Raw genomic sequence first — 18,576 nt, 5'->3', positions numbered from 1 at the left:
GGATGATCACAGCCAATACACATTCTTTGAAAATGTGATTTTTAATGATTACAGAATTTTCCGTCTCATGAATAACCACAATTTATTAACCTATCCCTGTAATTTTGTACATTGATGAGGTTGATAATTTTGGCTATTTTAAGTAACACTAAAATGAAAGTCTCTAAAAAAGTTTTTGCATGCATCTGATCATCCTTTGAAGAGAGATGACTAGACATGGAATAGTGGGCTGAAAGGCGAACATTTAAAAATATTCTTGATAGTCATTGCCAAGCAGCCTGCTAAAAAAAAAATTGCCCACTCACACTTTGTCCAGCTGTGTCTAAGAAGCCCCGGCCTTTCTTACTTAGGTTACAAATGAATGAAAAGAAGACATAAAACTATGTACTGTCTGACCTTTTTTGTAAATATGTGAAAATAGATGGAAAATAACTCAAAATGTTAACAGCGCATAACTAGGGGTGATGAGGGTTTATAGGTAATTTGAAGGGAATGGCAACCCACTCCAGTATTCTTGCCTGGGAAATCCCATGGACAGAGGAGCCTGGGGGCTACAGTCTATGAGGTCACCAAGAGTTGGGTGCCACTTAGCAACAGAATGTTTTTCTTTATTCCTTTCTATATAAATTTCCTAAATACGATGAGCATTACTTTTAAAACACAATTTTTTAAGCAGAAAAAGGAATATGACAGAAAGAACACTGCTCAAGTCAAAGAGAATGGTGTTGTCCCAGGTCTCTGTTGGCAGGGTCAGCTCGCACAGGCCAGGCAGCCCTGCTGGGCTTGGGGCTGGCTCATCTCCACCGGCCACCAGTGCGTGTCTGCTCAGAGAACCATGAAAATCACCTGAGCACTTACAAACGTCCTTCCGAGAGTCCCAGCCCAGACTCACTGAATCTGAACTTGTAAGGGGTGGTAGGATAGGGTGCGGCACCCGCATGGATACTTGTAAACAGCGGCTGCGGCTGCTGCTGAGTCGCTTCAGTCATGTTGGACTCTGTGCGACCCCATAGACGGCAGCCCACCAGGATCCACCGTCCCTGGGATTCTCCAGGCAAGAACACTGGAGTGGGGTGCCATTTCCTTCTCCAGTGCATGAAAGTGAAAGTGAAGTCGCTCAGTCGTGTCCGACTCTGTGCGACCCCAACGGCAGCCCACCAGGCTCCCCCGTCCCTGAGATTCTCCAGGCAAGAACACTGGAGTGGGGTGCCATTGCCTTCTCCGTTAAACAGCGACTCATGTCCCCTAATGAGCAGTTTCGGGGCGGGCACCCCGCACTGCACCCTCTGAGGAAGGCCCCGCGGGGTGTGGACCGCTCCTCCCAGCAGAGCTGCAGCCCCACTGCGGGCCAGAGCGGGAAGGGCGGCGGCCATGGCGGAGGCACACTGTGCGTTCTCCCGGCGTCTCGGCTGCAGGCAGAGGTGAGACGCGTGATCCACACGCACAGACAGTGAGTCGGAACCAAACAAAAGCGCGTGTCTCACCGGGGCCGCCGGTGTCCCCTTCGTCCAGGTGCCCTGGGGGTCAGAGGGGCACCTTCGCGGCCCCCGACTCACCCCGTGTCGGGGGGCTGGGGCCTGGCTTTTGGGGGGTCTGTGGTTGAGGAGAGGCCTGGTGGGGGTCAGGCGAAGGGAGCCGTTAGGACGAGGCCGTGCGTGGCCCTCTCGCCGCGGGGCCAATGGGGCGCGGCCACCCCGCGCTGGCCAGGCTCCCGGCCGCCTCTGGAGCCTGGACATGAGGGCAGTTCCGTCCTGCGCGGGCCCCTCCGGCCGCTTCTGCGGGAAGGGGGCTGGGCCTGCCGCCGGTTCCCTCCGCAACGGGGCCTGGCCCGGCTCCCCCGTGCGGGGCCCCGGCCGGGAAGAGGGAGCGGCGGCCTCTCCGGGCCTGACCTCCTCCGGGGCGGTGGGCGCCCCCGGGGACCCCGGGCACCCGCTTCCAGCGGGCGGTGCGACGCCTCGGGCTCTCCCTGGACGGAGGAGGCCGCAGAGCGGCCCGTGGGCGCGGCCGGGCTCGTTGTTTCCGCGCCGAAACGCGGGTGCGGCGGGGCCGGCGGGGAGGAGGCGGCAGGAGCCTGGGGTGAGCCTTCCCTCCGGTGAGGAGGCGCGGCCCCGCTGCCTGCGGCTGCCCCTGGCCTCCCGCCCCCGAGCTCGCGCTGGGCATTTTCTGACCAGCCTGTCGAAACGAGTAAGCATCCTTCTCAGCGTTTCTGTTTCCAGGGCCTCTTAATGGCTTCTCCCACCGGATTCCCCTTGGCCGCGGGATCCGCAGGCTTCCGCCCGCCCCGCTCCACCTCCTCTCCCGTTTTGCCGGGTCCTTTCTCCCCCGCTGCCTCATTCTCTCTCCCCACGTTGCTTCTCGCCACCTGTCTTTTATTTCCTTCTCTCACGCCCGCGCGCACACACAGACATGTGCACACACAGACACACAGACACGCGCACACACAGACATGCACACACACAGACATGCGCACACACAGACACGCACACACACAGACACGCGCACACACAGACATGCACACACTCAGACATGCGCACACACATACAGACATGCACACACACACATGCGCACACACAGACACGCGCACACACAGACATGCGCACACACATACATGCACACACATGCACACACACAGACATGGGCACACACAGACACGCGCACACACAGACACGTGCACACATACAGACATGCACACACACATACATGCGCACACACACACGCACACAGAGACATGCGCACACACACACACGCACACACACAGACATGCGCACACACAGACATGCACACACACACACACACACAAAACAGACATGCGCACACACACAGACATGTGCACACACACCCTGTTGCAAAGACGAAAAGCCTCCCATCTTCTTTCTAGCCTCAGTTTTCTGTCAGGAAAATAAAAGTCCTGATGGCCTTGAGGGGAGTCGATAAAGCCATCCAGGCCTAGAGACATTGGCAAACTTTGTGAACAGGAGAGGCCCCGCTTTAGAGAGCTGTCCCCACTGATGTTTAGGTGTCTTGGTACTGAGCGCTGTGCGCTTTCAGATCTGGAAACAGCTGCTGCACAGGGACCACTCTCCTGACCCCCCCGGGGAGAGAGATGCTAGTGTACTTCACACGCTTTACATTCTCAGAAATACTATTGCTGTCTTCCGCAGGTACCCCTTGCTGTTTTAAGGGACTCCCACAAGGCCATTTCCTCAGGGACTGTTGTTTCAACCTGGGAAATGTCATGCTGTGGAGTGTCACGTGGAGCGGGTTCTGTCACCCTTCCAAGAGGTAGCTTTTTGTTGTTGGAGCATCATCAAAAATACTCAGGATCCAGTGAACTGCAAGTCCCTCGGTCGTGTCCAACTCTTTGCCATCCCATGGACTATACACTCCATGGAATTCTCCAGGTCAGAATACTGGAGTGTGTAGCCCTTCCCTTTTCCAGGGGATCTTCCCAACCCAGGGATCGAACCCAAGTCTCCTACATTGTAGGCGGATTCTTTACCAACTGAGCCACCAGGGAAGCCCCACACGTCCCTGACCCACAGCCAAATAAAAAGATGCCGGTTTGTTTTTCACAGGGAGGAATGGGACCCCTAGTCTAGCCAGCATCTTTCTTAAACCTGCCAGCACCTTGGTCCCCAGCCCTTCAGTTCCAACTTCTGCAGGTAGGGTTGCTGTGAAGATTAAAGCAGTTTATGTGTGCTGAACTTGGAGCTCAGGGCCTGGTGCACAGTGAACAGTAGTAATAGCAATAGTAATATTGCCTTTGACCTTCTGGCCATGGGAATGAACCTCTGTTATCTCCATGCGTGCCATAAACTAGTGCAAGGGTTATTAACCTTGATTCACAGAGATGGACGCTCAGGCAGGTTCAGGAACCAGCCCAGGGTCACCCAGCCAGTTAGACGGTGCCCTCTGGGTTTGAACTCAAAGCGCTCAGCATCACACAAGCTCTGTCCCAAGCGTTCGCTGTCTTTCCAGCGGTCGTGACAGTATTGTAAATGGTTTGCTTAGCCCGAGTCCCTTGAGGTTTGTTCTGTGGCGAGAAGTCCATTATGTCAACGCCTTTGAAATCAGCTGGAGGCAGTCCTCCGGTGCGTGGCTTTTAGTGCCTCCTGAGCAGGTGGAGAAAGAAGAGCAGTGACCCTGGGGTGCTTTGCAGCTCGAGCAGGGCTCCTTGTGCCCCCCAGGTTCTCTGGCGAGGCTGGGGAGGCAGAGGAGATGGCTGTTCCCACGCTCTTGTGATTTGCAGGAAAAGGAAGGCTCCCTACAGCGTATCCTCTAGATCCAGATGGTCTGATATGAAAGCATCCGAAGAGCCAACATTAAAGAATCATTTTTCTGAGGTCTTTCCTCTCTCTAGAGTCCTCTTTCCAAAGGAAAGATGCCCACAAGCACCAGGGTGACCATCTCCCTGCAGGGCAGTGAAGCGTCAGCATCCAGGGCTGGGGAGGAAAGAAAACGCGCGACAAAGGAGAGAGGCGGGCATCTCGGTGTTCTTCCCAGGCGTCCTGGGGAGTATCTTTGATTCGATGTTGGTTTCATGATCTTGGTGGGTTTTCTTGCTGCTCTCTGCTCCTTTTTTGACCAAGAAGGGGAAAGAGGGATGACAGATGAAGGGGTGTGGGTGGAGGGTGGGAGTTAAGGGAGGGATTGGGCTTCCCTGGTGGCTCAGAGATAAAGAACCCGCTGCCAATGCAGGAGATGTGGGTTCGATCCCTGGGTCGGGAAGATTCCCTGGAGAAAGAAATGGCAGCCCACTCCAGTATTCTTGCCCGGGAAATCTCATGGACAGAGGAGCCTGGCAGGATGGAGTCCATGGGGTTGCAAAAGGGTATTGACTTAACAAGGGGAGGGTTGGCTGCCTGGCTGAATGGAGGTGAATGGATGTGAGGGAAGTTGTATCTCACCCCTGGCAACCCACTCCAGTATTCTTGCCTGGAGAATCCCATGGACAGAGGAGTCTGGCAGGCTACACTCCGTGAAGTCTCGAGAGTCGGACATGACTGAGAGACCAAACCACCAACACACGCGTGTGCACAGATGCCACAGACACACCCTATATGCGGACTCCCCCCCTCCCCCTCCTCCTGCAGTATTTAAAGAGAATAACAGTGCCCCCTGGTGGCTATTTACAAACAAAGTGAAGAGAAGTCGCTCAGTCGTGCAGACTCTTTGCGACCCCATGGACAGTAGCCTGCAAGAAGCTCCTTCGTCCATGGGATTTTCCAGGCAAGAGTAGTGGAGTGGGTTGCCATTGCCTTCTCCAGGAGATCCTCCTGACCCAGGGATTGAACCCAGGTCTCCCGCATTGTAGGCAGACGCTTTACCGTCTAAGCCACCAGGCAAGAGTTACAAACAAGACGCCTCTAAACCTCCACTGAAGAAGACACAGTTATGCTACTCTGTACGTAATTTACACGGGGCAGTTGAAAGTGCCCCACGGCCCGCTTGTCCTTTTCTTGGAAAATGAATCGAGCCCTAAACGTCCTTCTGAGAAGACTTTTGTAGCATTCCCGGGGGTCGTCAGGGTGGGTGGAAAATACCTAGAAAACAGCTCCCAAACAGAACGCCTCGTCCTTGGTATCTTGAGTCCCTGGCTTCGTGCTTACTTGGGAAAGAAGCAGCAGGCTTAAGGAACGGGGATGGGTGAAGAAAGTCTTGATTTCAGGAATTGATTCCAGCCACCGTGTATTTTATCTGTAAGCTGCAGCAAGAGCAGAGAACCCCGCACCGTCAGTATCGTCAGTTTCTGCTTCTCTGACTTAAGCTTGGTCTCTCCAGTAATGGCCTGTCTCCCCTCGATACAATTAAAAGAAAAGCCATCCATTTGCCTCTCCAAATTCCTATCCTGTAGAGGCACTGTGCATGCGAGCTGATGACATCAGGGTGAATGCAGACACACCTATGGGGCTTTGTTTTCCTCTTAGGAACTCAGACAGCCCAGGTCACAAGTGATCTTTGTCTTATCTTTATCTTATCCAAAAATCAATGAGATTGTGCATACACTGAGCTTAACTCACTGCCTGTACCTCCTAATTGTTCTGTAACAGCAGCTCTGAATGTATCTGATATGTCTGGAACTCCATTTATGTATAGGAACTAAAAGTTATTTCTAGGGAGCAACATGAATTTTTAAATGCTTTGGGATTTTAAAAGGACTCATTAAAAGGCATCGGGATTTCCAACTGTGAGATTTTTTATTTATGTAGGAGTTCAAAGAGTGCTTTGTAAATGCTAGCTTATGAATCTTCACAAAATCCCTTGGAAGTGACTGGCCAAAAAAGGGAACACGGATGAACTGTTAATCTGAGTAATATGGCAGTAAAGTCAGGACAGGGCAAGGAACAAGCTGTTCTCAACCCGCCGACCCCGAGTCTGAAGCCGTAAAACTCCCCTGTAAACAACCTGGATTTGCACTGTAAGTTCTAGGTAAGGGACACTCTTTATTTGCCCCAAGGTGGGGAAGGAATAAAGCTCTGAGAAATAATTGTGGATGAGCCAGGAGCAGGATAATAAGGGAGGAGAATGGAGGAGGGTTCTTGTTTGTCCCTTCTCCTCCCCAACATTTGATTACAGGTGAAATCAGCTGAGAGTGAGAATCAAGAGATGCAGAGAGGAGCGATGTAAGGGGCACCTGGGGGGCTTGCAGGAGGTTTTGGGGGAGGGTCTGTGTCCTTGCCTTTTCAGCTTCTGTTGGCTGCTTAGGTTCCTTGGCTTGTTGCCCCTTCCTCCACTTTCAAGGAGCACCCCTCCAGTCTCTGCTTCCATCATCACATGAGCTTTTCCTTTCTTCTCTAGCTCTCCAGATTTCTCTTGAGAAATCTATATGCAGGTCAGGAAGCAACAGTTAGAACTGGACTTGGAACAACAGACTGGTTCCAAATAGGAAAAGGAGTATGTCAAGGCTGTATATTGTCACCCTGCTTATTTAACTTATACACAGAGTACATCATGAGAAATGCTGGGCTGGATGAAGCACAAGCTGGAATCAAGATTGCCGAGAGAAATATCAATGACCTCAGACATGTAGATGACACTACCATTATGTCAGAAAGTGAAGAAGAACTAAAGAGCCTCTTGATGAAAGTGAAAGAGGAGAGTGAAAAAGTTGGCTTAAAGCTCAACATTCAGAAAACGAAGATCATAGCATCTGGTCCCATCACTTCATGGCAAATAGATGGAAACTGACAGACCTTATTTGGGGAGCTCCAAAATCACTGCAGATGGTGACTGCAGCCATGAAATTAAAAGACGCTTACTCCTTGGAAGGAAAGTTATGACCAACCTAGACAGCATATTAAAAGGCAGAGACATTACTTTGCCAACAAAGGTCCGTCTAGTCAAGGCTATGGTTTTTCCAGTAGTCACATATGGATATAAGAGTTGGACTATAAAGAAAGCTGAGCACTGAAGAATTGATGCTTTTGAACTGTGCTGTTGGAGAAGACTCTTGAGAGTCCCTTGGACTGCAAGGAGATTCAACCAGTCCACCCTAAAGGAGATCAGTCCTGAATATTCACTGGAAGGACTGATGCTGAAGCTGAAACTCCAATGCTTTGGCCACCTGATGCAAAGAACTGACTCATTGGAAAAGACCCTGATGCTGGGAAAGATTGAAGGCAGGAGGACAAGGGGACGACAGAGGATGAGACGATTGGATGGCATCACGGACTCTATGGACGTGAGTTTGAGTAAACTCCAGGAGTTGGCGATGGACAGGGAGGCCTGGCGTGCTGCAGGCCATGGGGTCGCAAAGAGTTGAACATGACTGAGTGACTGAACTGAACTAGCTCTCCCCACATTCCTGCTATAAGGATCCTGGTGATGCCGTCGGCTCACTGGGGTGATGCAGGATCATCTCTCCATCTCAAGGTGGTTAACCGCGTTTGCAAAATACCTCTGCCATGTGAGGCAGCATTCCCAGGTCCTGGGGACTTGGACACCTCTGGGAGCCATTGTTCTGCCTCCCACACTGAGAAATCAGGGCAGAGAGACTCAGTGACATTTCAACGAGAAACCTCTATCATATGGAAATCTTTCCATAACATCTGTTTCTCTGAGTCCAAGGAGTGTGGACCATTTCACGTACGAGTTGCCCTTGCACTTCTGAAATATGAAGATGGGACCTGTGCTTCTCCACATGTTCCCCACCTTGGGGGCAAGGGAGGTCACAGCTGGGGCTCTCCTGAGCTAGGGGTGGTGAGACCCTAAAGTTGTACACATGTTTTCCTCCAGAAAGTAGGGTGAGCCTTTTAAAGTCCAGCCTTCCATGGAGTCTTAACCACTGGACTGCCAGGGATGTCGCAAGATAAATATTCAAAGGATCAGAGGCAGACACGGCCCCCCTGGAGACAGTGGGCGGGGCTTTTATTGTTCCAATTATTTTTTTTAGTACCCAATATCTGTTGAAACACTTATCTCAAAGTACATTCAAATATCACCTACTTGTACCTATACATGAAAGCAGACCTCGATTACAAAAGATAATGAACGGATAACAAAGGGAAAACGGAAACAGTGTGTTCAAAATGCCTCGGCTACAAACCAATCACCTCCCGGGCTCTGAAGGCTGTAGGTTTTGGTCTGTGAGTGTAGCTGGGTAATGAGGGAATAAACAGACGTAGGTCGTCACCAGTTAGAGTGGCTGACAGGTCCTTCCACGCCTCCGGCCTGTGACAGTGAAGTGGGAGCAGGTTGAGGGGGAAGGTCAGATAGAAAGAGAGGTTAATTAAGCTCATTGTTTGCTCAGCTGCCTGGCACAGGTGAATACTTTCAAACCCTTTTTTCCCACCACCTACCATTACTTTGAAATAAAAGAGCCAAAATGTATTAAAGCAAAAACAAATGAAGTACAGGCAAATCAGTTCAGAAACTCATTCGGTGTTTCTTGTTCTACTTTTTCTTTTGGCTCTTTCAGATCAAGGGATGACACGACCTCCTCGCCAGATGCTCTCAGTTCAGATCCCTTCAAGAGCTGGCAGCAAAGGCAAGTGTGAAAGGGACGAAGGGCCAGGCTCGGGAGGTCTTCCTGCTGGAGGGTTCAAGCATTCTGGGTGTTCTGAGGTGCTTTTGGCAACTTTTTTTTTTTTTGCACTAAGGTGGAAATGGAGGGCATGTGTTGGAAAGAGGTGGTCTGGCTGGTAAGCATGCGCGTGAATGCCCCTGTTAACGTTTTTCATGTGCGAATTTACCAATCCAGATGGACAGATTAAGGGCAGTTGGAACTGGTGGTGGCTCTGACCTTGTTCAAAGATGGGAAACTCACCCTTCCCCAGGCTTCTCGGCTCCCCTGAGCCAGAATTTCTGCAGTTCTCTCTTAGACACTGCACTTCAGCCCCCGGCAAGTCAGGCAAAGCTGTGTTCACTAGCCAGTTACCTGGAGCCGGTCTGAAGGGTCCAAATGCAGGCTCCACCATTTTCTTCCTCTGTGACCTTGAGCAAGTCCAGCAGTCCTGGGGGCTCCAGTTTCCTCCTCTGTAAAACGGACACAATACCTCCATCCATCACAAAAGCCTGAATGAGAAAAGCAGCTGACATTGTGCCAGGCTCATAGGACCTGCCTGAATACTAGCTGCTGTTGTTATAGGGATTCAAGTTCTGTCTTGCTCAGCTTTGGAGCTCATCAAAGGCCAAATAACCTGAATGCATTTTATTGCTTAAAGTGTTTTGCTGTTTTAGTTGCCAAGTTGTGTCTTGCGACCCCATGGACTGTAGCCTGCCAGGTTCCTCTGTCCGTGGGATTTTCTAGGCAAGAATACGGGACTGGGTTGCCACTTCCTTCTCCAGGGGATCTTCCCGATTCAATCCAAGGGATTGAACCCTTGTCTCCTGCACTGACAGGCCGAGTCTTTATCACTGAGCCACCAGGGAAGTCTAAAACGTTTTGGGGCCCAATTATCATCACTTCCCACTGACATTTCATTTGCATACTGTACAGATTGTTTTCAGAGTGATATTTGAGAGGATTTTGAATAACCTTTGGGCTTCCCTGGTGGCTCAGCTGGTAAAGAATCTGCCTGCAATGCAGGAGACCTGGGTTTGGTCCCTGGGTTGGGAAGATCCCCTGGAGAAGGGAATGGCTACCCACTGCAGTATTCTGGCCTGGAGAATTCTGTAGACTGCATAGTCCACGGGGTCGCAAAGAGTCGGACACAACTAAGTGACTTTCACTTTCTTTCACTTTGAATAACCTTTGGTTCTGTTTCTGAACATGGGCAGGGATCCCTTTGGGGGTGCTCCCTACTACTCCCAGTTGAGTTGCAGGTTTTGTCTGGCTAGTGTCTGGGGAAGGCTGGGGGCAGATGTGACTGAAGTGGACAGGAAACCCCCACCCAGCCCCTTGAGGCAGAGGGGTCTGGAAAGTTTGTAGGCGCACCATAGCCTGAGAAACCTCTGGGGCCCACCTTGGAATTCCTCCTTTATTTTTCTCAACGAAAGCAATCTCCAGGTCTCGGCCTTTTCTCTGAATTTCACCATATCTGTGCCTCGGGTTCTGTCCATGAAAAATCACAAACTCTAGAGTGGGAGCATTCTGTGTGCACTGGACGGTACTGAACGGTGCCCTTGAAATGGTTTAGATGGGAATGCTCAGGTTTAGGTATATTTGATCCCAGTTATGTGAGTGCCAGGTGGCTTCAGGAGTGTCTGGCTCTTTTTCGACCCCACGGACTGCAGCACCAGAGTTAAGCGGTGAGGAGTCAGGAGGGGCAGTGGCCACTGGCAAGGTCTCATCATGGCTTGGCTGAGTGGCTGCGAACACCGCTGCTCCAGCGGCCCTTCCTGAGGCTACGGCCTTCCCTGTGCTCTGGGCTGCAGCGGGAAGCAAGCTCTCAGGTTGTAAAAAACCCACGCAGAAGTGAAGGACAAATGAGCTTGCACTGCCCTCTGCTGGGCTCCCAGCGCATACCCACCACTGGAAGGACATGCTGAAGCTGAAGCTCCAACACTTTGGCCACCTGATGCCAAGAGCTGACTCATTGAAAAAGACCCTGATGCTGGGAAAGCTTGAGGGCAGGAGAAGGGGATGACAGAGGATGAGGTGGTGGGATGGCATCACCGACTCGATGGACATGAGTTTGAGCAAGCTTTGGAAGTTGGTGATGGACAGGGAGGCCTGGGGTGCTGCAGTCCATGGGGTCGCAGAGTCGGACACGACTGAGCGACTGAACTGAACTGAACTGAACTCACCCAGAACTCAACAAAACACAAGGTAAGGCCTGGTCCAGAGAGCCAGGCAGGCCCTGGAAGATGGTGCAGACCTGGAGTCCTGAAAGGGGGCCCCCAACCCCTTCAGGCCCGCTGGTCCCTGCTGCTCAGGCCCCAGAGTTTCTCACTGGGGTCCGAGCCCTCCTCTGAGGGTGCAGCGGACGTCACCACCAGCGAGCCGCCCCGGCTCTCCCCTCCTGGCTGTGAGCGTCAGCTGCTCCCCTGCTGGGGAGGGTTAGTCACTGAGTCTGTCTGACTCTTGCGACCTCATAGGCTGTAGCCCATCGGCTCCTTTGCTTCTCCGGGGGATCTTCCCCACGAGCTGTTCGTGTGTTTTGGATCTGATTAGGTTGAAGTGAGCTGACAGGAGTTTGTGATCAGCGGGGGAAGGTTTGAGTTCATTTCTGTGTGACAAGGTCGAGGGGACCCCAGGGAGGTGCGTGGTTGGGCTACCAGGAACAGTCCTCCGTCCGGGAGGAGCGGGTCAAGGAAGCGAGAGGAAAGCTGGGTCATCACGGCGGAGCTGAACGTACAGAGCAGTGGGAGAGGACAGAGCGTGAGAGAGCAAGACACGGGATAAAGAGCTGGCTGTGTTATTCAGGACGAGGGGAAAGAACGCGTGGTTTAAAATCCTTAGAAACATTTTTGGGTCACGCCGTGCGGCTTGTGGGATCTCAGGTCCCCGACGAGGGGCTGAACCCAGGCCACGACGGCCAAGGCGCCAAATCCGAACCACTGCGCCACCAGGGACCTCCCTGGAGACAAGCTTCGGTTTTAAATGTTGAGATCCCCTCCGTTCTGCCATTTCTCTGGAGACAGTGAGTGTCTGGACTGGCGGGGGCGCGCGTCTGCCTTGGGACCAGGAGGGGGCGCAGGAGACTAACAGCAGCGGGGAAGCGGCCGCTCGGCCGGCTCCGCCCGCTCTCCGCTCTCCTCCGTGTCCTTCCCAGCCGCTCGGGGCTGGAGTCGGAGGTGCCTCACCCGCGAGCTGCCATCCTGTGCTGGTTCCTACGGCGGTCACAACCCATTTTCACCAGCTTGGCGACATGAAACAACGGAAGTTTATTGTCTCCAAGTTCTGGAGGCCAGAAATCCAAACTTCGTGACAATGGGCAGAAAGTGAGGTCTTGGCGGGGCCGTTCTCCGTGGGAGAGTCTGCAGGGCACGCCTTCCCTGCCTCTTCAGCTTGTAGGGGGCGCGCGCTCAGCTTGCGGCTGTGCCGCGCGTGCCCGCCTCACCTTCACACGACCTCTACTGTGCCTTGTCTTCTTTTCCGCCTCTTACACGCACAGACACTTGCCACTGGGGTAGGGACCGCCCTCATCCAGGATGATCTCGCATCCAGATCCTTTTTTTTTTTTTTTGCCTATTTTCTTATAAATGTTTTTCGGCTGCACCACGCGGCTTGCAGGATCTTAGTTCCCCACCAGGGATTGAGCACAAAGGATTGTGCTTTTCCTTAGCAGTGAAAGCACAGAGCCCTAATCGCTGGACCACCAGGGAATTCCCTCCAGATGCTTAGTTATATCTGCTAAGACAATATTTCCAAATAAGGTTGCAGTCACAGGTTCTGGGGGATTAAGAGATACCTTTGCTGCTATTGCCCAGTCGCTTCAGTTGTGTCCGACTCTGTGCGACCCCATAGACGCAGCCCACCAGGCTCCCACGTCCCTGGGATTCTCCAGGCAAGAAAACTGGAGTGGGCTGCCATTGCCTTGGTGTGGGGGGGGCGCTATTCAGCCCACTACACCTTTCTTTTCTCTGCAGTTTAATAACCTGGTGGGTGACCTATGTTTTGTTTTTACTATGTGCCTGCTCATGCTTTTATTGGGTGACCTTACCTAATGCTTACTAGTACCCCTGAATATTTAATGGAAGGACTGATGCTGAAACTCCAATACTCTGGCCACCTGATGTGAAGAACCGACTCACTGAAAAAGACCCTGGTGCTGGGAAAGATTGAAGGCAGGAGAAGGGGACGACAGAGGATGAGATGGCTGGATGGCATCACTGACTCGATGGACATGAGTTTGAGTGAACTCCGGGAGTTGGTGATGGACAGGGAGGCCTGGCGTGCTGCAGTCCATGGGGTTGCTAAGAGTCGGATACGACTGAGTAACAAGAACAAGGAGCCCTGCGGCAGATGGTACTTGGGAGAAAAGTGAGGCTTAAGAGATGAGAGGGCTGGGCTTTGAACCCAGGGGAGCTGTCCTCTTGAGCCTAAGCCTTTTAATTTCATGCTGCCTCTTCTTGGTAGGATCACATCTCTACCAGGAAGGCTGCTGTGGCTAGAAGCATCAGAGTGGCTAAGGAAATCTGCAGTTTTATGGAGGAAAGTGGGATTGTAGCTTCTCAGCTTAAGCCCTGTAATCCCGGAGCAAGCCTCGTCACCAGCATCGTCATGGAGAGGACACAGAACGCGCAGCATGGGGAGGACACCTCTGTCCTCCCGCAGAGCCACCTGCCCCTCTCCAGGTGCCTGGCATTCTGGACTTCAGGCCCGTGGGCGCCAGTGTGGGCGCTGCCTCAGGGCAGGGGGCAGCCTGTCGGTGGGCAGCTGCTGGCAGCACGCCCGTGGTCACCAGCCCACACGGGGGTGGCAGCAGGTGCCCAGGCAGCTCAGTCCATGCCCAGGCGCCACGGGTGGAGGCTGAGGGTGGGGGGCTCCAAAGAGCCACCTTTCTGGTCCTTTCATGAGCGGCACCCGCAGGGCGCACCCGGGCCCTGCGCTAAGGAAGCTGGCCGAGCTCAGGGAGGGCTGGGGCGGTGGGGGCCCGACGGCTTCTCCCCTGGCTCCCGGCTGCTCAACCACGAGGGCAGCAGTGGCCTGAGGTGGCCCTGGAAGCAGACACAGGGCGTGTGGTGGACTCGTCCGGGGTCGGCTGAGCCTGCCGGCACCTGTGCGTGAGGCACGGGGTCTCTCTGAAGTCCTCCCCCGGGGCTGATTTAGGAATCGGGGACTCTGGAGACCCCCGGTCTTCCCACCTAGGCGCCCCGGGCATCTGAAGCTGGGCTCAGCGTCGACCTTGGGCATGCTCACATCCTCTGGACCAGACGTGAAACCTGGGGGCCTGCGGCCTACAAGGGCCCTTCCGTCCCCTCACGGCCCCGCTGTCGTCCCTGGGGCTGTGGCTTCTGGGACGAGGTCTCAGGAGCCCGGCCCCAGGCTAACCAGGGCCCCGAGACCGCAGGCGTGTGCTCAGAAAGCTAGCTCCCAGGTGGTGCCAGCCGACCCTTCCATTTTGGAAGCAGGCTGCCCGTGGCCCAGCCGCAAAGAGGCCTCTGTCCACCCATGGGTCTTCAGCAGGAGGCTGGCCATGCAGCTCAGGTGGGCAGGACACTGTGAAAGTCCTTCTTCTTCCTCACTGCAATCTTTGGGGACGTCCGTCTGAGTCAGCAGATAAAGCAGCGCTGAGGTCTCACCACCATTACAGTTCCTGCAGCCCCGGTTTGGGCCCCGGTCAGCCGTGTTGGTGACATCTGCCAACAGGGTCCAGGGCCTAACACTGAGGGGAAAGCTGGTCCTGAGGGTCACTTTAAGACACGGACACTTCATGGGTCAGGCCTGAGATGTGTGGAGTCAGCAGACAGCGGCTAGGATGGCTCTCAGACCAGCAGGGTGAGCCTCAGGGCGACTGGGGTTCCGACTGCTAAAGACCTTCTGTCAGAGAGTTTGCTGGCAGCAGACGTGCTGTTGACTGGACTCTGGGCTTAAGCGTCCAGCTCGCCAGCAGCGTTGGTTAACGAGATGGGTGTCTGGGTCAGTTCAGCCTGGATCCCAGATTCATCAGAGTCTCCCCTGGTTCCTAACATGCTTACAGTCTCTTCACCCGTCCCCATGGGTGTGCTTCCAGGGAGGGCTCACCTGGCCGTCCCCAACAGGCACACTTCATCTTCCTGGTGGGAATGCCACTGCGCGCCCCGAAACGAGGTTATTTCCTGGGACCACAACAAGGTCAGGTGACCCCAAAGTGTCAAATCCAGTTTTAATTTATTGTTAATGAGCTGTACCCCAATACACGATGAAAAGTTAAACAAAACAATGTTAATGGTCACTTTTCTCTTTATGAACAGGATCCTCACGCACGATTCTGTGTGAATTTGCCAATTTACTTATTTATAGTTTGTTTATAATCCCCAAGTCAACACTTGCAGCCCTTCGATGACCATTCATGGACGTGTGCAGACGGTTGACGAGTTGATCTCCCCAACGTGCATGTTCTCAGCTGAGGAGAAACGAGGCCGCGCCCTGCCTTCTTGTTTCAGCTCCCCTGCAGACATGGCCAGAAGATGCAGGCAGTGCAGGGCGAGCTCTGCCTCTGGGCCCGCCCGATGGGTCTGGGTCCCCACGCTGGCCCGTTAGCCAGGGGGCCTCAGCCAAGTCAGTCAGTACTTCTGAACCTCATTTTTTTAATACAGCAAAACAGATCTACCAGGATAAATTGTTTTTAGGAGTTAAGGTTATAGTCTACTTGAGATATGTATGTGTGTAAAACACACACACGCTCCCCCCAGGAGCAATGGCTCTGTATTTGCTAATTTAGTATTCACAGTGACACTGCAGAATATTACTATGGTGAATAACAAGATAATTTATATATGACTCATTAAACCAAGCTTGCATTCCTGGGGTATATCTCACTTGCTCATGGTGTAAGACCCTTTTTATACGTTGCTAGACTTAGTTTGCTAGGGTTTTGATGATTTTTTGTGTCTATAGTCATAATAGCTAATACTCTACAGTTTTCCTGTGATGTCTTTGATTTTGTATTACGGTATGCTTTTGAACTGTTATGTTGGAGAAGACTCTTGAGAGTCCCTTGAACAGCAAGGAGATCAAACCAGTCAATCCTAAAGGAAATCAACTTTGAACATTCTTTGGAAGGACTGATGCTGATGCTGAAGTTCCAATATGCTGGCCACCTGATGTGAAGAGCCGACTCATTGGAAAGGACCCTGATGCTGGGAGGGATTGGGGGCAGGAGAAGGGGACGACAGATGAGATGGCTGGGTGGCATCACCGACTCAATGGACATGAGTTTAAGCAGGCTCCGGGAGATGGTGAAGGACAGGGAGGCCTGGTGTGCTGCTGTCCATGGGGTCGCAGAGAGTGTTCTCTCCTCTTCTACTTTTGGGAGGAGTTTACAAAGGATTGGTGCGCCTTCTTTAAATGTCTGTAGAATAGAGCAGTGGAGACATCTAGGCCTGCAATTTTCTTTGGGGATGTCTTAAAATTACTAATTCAACCTTTTCCTTTTACTGCCAGCTGCTTTTTAAACTTGCTTTTTGTAGAACCAAAGGTGATTATCTCCTAAGGCCAGTAAAATTCAATGAGAAAATACATGTTATCAAGGAAGTCAGGTCCAGGGTTTTTAAGATTCAGGTAAACAGCTACCAAGATTATCCAGTAGCAATATTATCCTGCTGCCTAAAGCTTTACCATAGAAAAACATTTTATTACTTCTCACGTGCTTTCATGACCTTAAGAAGTAAGAAATAAGACATTTCAGCCCGTTCTACAAAGATTTATACACAAACCTAACTAGTATTTGTAGCCAAGTCCTGTAATCACAAACTAAAGTTCATGTGCTCCTAGATTATACACAGACATTCTTATTTACACGTCTTTGAGTCTATCTACAGAAATTGTGCTTGTCTCGGAAGCTGTCAGGAAGGCGACGTGTAGTGGAATGAACACTGCAGTAGAAACCTGGCGGCCTCAGCTCCAACTCACAGAAGACGCCTCGGTGCGTTTCTCCCACTGACAAAAATTAGGTGAAGCCTGATCATCACCAAGGTCCTTTTCCTGGTTCTAGAAATACAATGACTTATTCTATAGTAATGCCGTTCCCACTGCTCATACTTCAGAGTGGTCAAGAGGAAAACACTGTTATGTACATAAACATATACATGTCCATACTTCATACTTACAGAACAAATTAACCCATCCACAAAATCTTAAGAGGAGGTCTGTAGTTAAATAATTCCAACATCTCAAAGTCCTGAGTTTGCCACGAAATGCCTGTTAACTAATTTTCTCTTGCTACATGTATATCTATTTGCTTTCCCCCTAATATCTCACTTTATGTAAGTACTGTTGGATGAGACATCTATTAATTATGAGAACTTTCAAGAACAAAGTAGTCACTTTTCAGAAATTCTAAGCCCATCAGAGAAAGTGAATGGAATTTCATCCGTCGTCTCTACTGGCACGTTGCTTCTGCCAAACTGACACGAGTAATGGTGGGTGTGATGACTTGAAACGAAGGCGTCCGCAGTCCGACTGCAGCGACAGCCATCTGATGGCATCACGTTGCTTGAGTTACTGAGGTGGGAGTGGTAAGCGCCGGAGAAGGAGTCCTGAGGTGGGCGGTAGCGGGCCGCCCCCGCGGCGCTGGCGGCAGAGCTGGGGTAAGGGCCGTTACACATGACACAAGTCTGGAAGCATGTCTTCCTCCCCGAGCCCCGGTGAATGTCGAGTTTAGCAATGAGAGGTTTTCCCACGTTCACCTCCTGCTTTTCCTCTACTGTGTCTTCCAGTCCTGAGTACTGATACGACAGACAGACTGTGAAGACCAGATGCTCCTGGGAAGGAGAAGAGATGAGCTTTGTCATTTTCATTAACCAGGAGAGTGGATCAGTCTTAGAATACCATTCACACACACATCCAGACAAAACCAAACAGCAGCCAAAAAAAGCCAGTCTCACTCTCCTTTCCCAGGTTCCAGACCCTCAAGGTAGTCTTTACGTTTTCCTTATACTAATAAAGACTAGCTAGAACCAGCTTCCACTTTCCTCATTCCATATATTTAATTAGTATAGACAGAATCACAGAGATCTTGTATTACATTCCTGATGAACAGTGAAGAGATATTTTTTCAAGCAGCGGAGCTTGGAAAACTGTCTTTCCCTATTACTGGAGACGGGGAATATCTTTTAATGAAACAATAATCGGCTTTATGGGACTTCCCTGGTGGTGCAGTGGATGGGAGTCTGCCTGCCTGTGCAGGGGATGCTGGTTCGATCCCTGTTCAGGGACGATCCCACGTGCCGAGCAGCAAACAAGCCTGTGCCCGCAACTACTGAGCCCACGCTCTAGAGCCTGCGGGCCGCAACCACCAAGCCCGCGGGCGGCAGTCGCTGAAGCTCTGAGCTGGAACTGCTGAAGCCCGTGCGCCTAGAGCCTGTGCTCCGCCACAAGAGATGCCAGCCTAGTGAGAAGCCTGAGCAATGCAACCAGGAGCAGCCCCGCTCCCAGTGACTGGCGGGACACCCACGTGCGGCCCAAAAACACCCCGCAACTAACGGAACGCCCATGTGGGGCCCGAAGACCCCCCGCGACTAGCAGAACGCCCACGTGCGGCCCAAAGA

General features: G+C 52.1%; 1 protein-coding gene across 2 annotated transcripts in view; it reads right to left on the bottom strand.

Annotated features, from left to right (window-relative positions):
• Positions 1-12,248: 12,248 nt before the first annotated feature.
• The window catches only part of MALT1 (MALT1 paracaspase), a 69,909-nt gene continuing 63,581 nt past the window's right edge, over positions 12,249-18,576 (bottom strand). For both annotated transcript variants that reach the window (XM_070361964.1, XM_070361965.1), the window contains one exon: positions 12,249-17,790. In XM_070361964.1, coding sequence (XP_070218065.1) covers positions 17,350-17,790 — 441 coding nt within the window. In that variant the 3' untranslated portion in view covers positions 12,249-17,349. The remainder of the gene's footprint in view (positions 17,791-18,576) is intronic.

This window comes from Bos mutus, chromosome 24 (assembly GCF_027580195.1).
Source record: "Bos mutus isolate GX-2022 chromosome 24, NWIPB_WYAK_1.1, whole genome shotgun sequence".
NCBI lineage: Eukaryota > Metazoa > Chordata > Mammalia > Artiodactyla > Bovidae > Bos > Bos mutus.
Note: the sequence above shows the minus strand (reverse complement) of the source record. Positions and strands in the feature narration are given on the sequence as shown.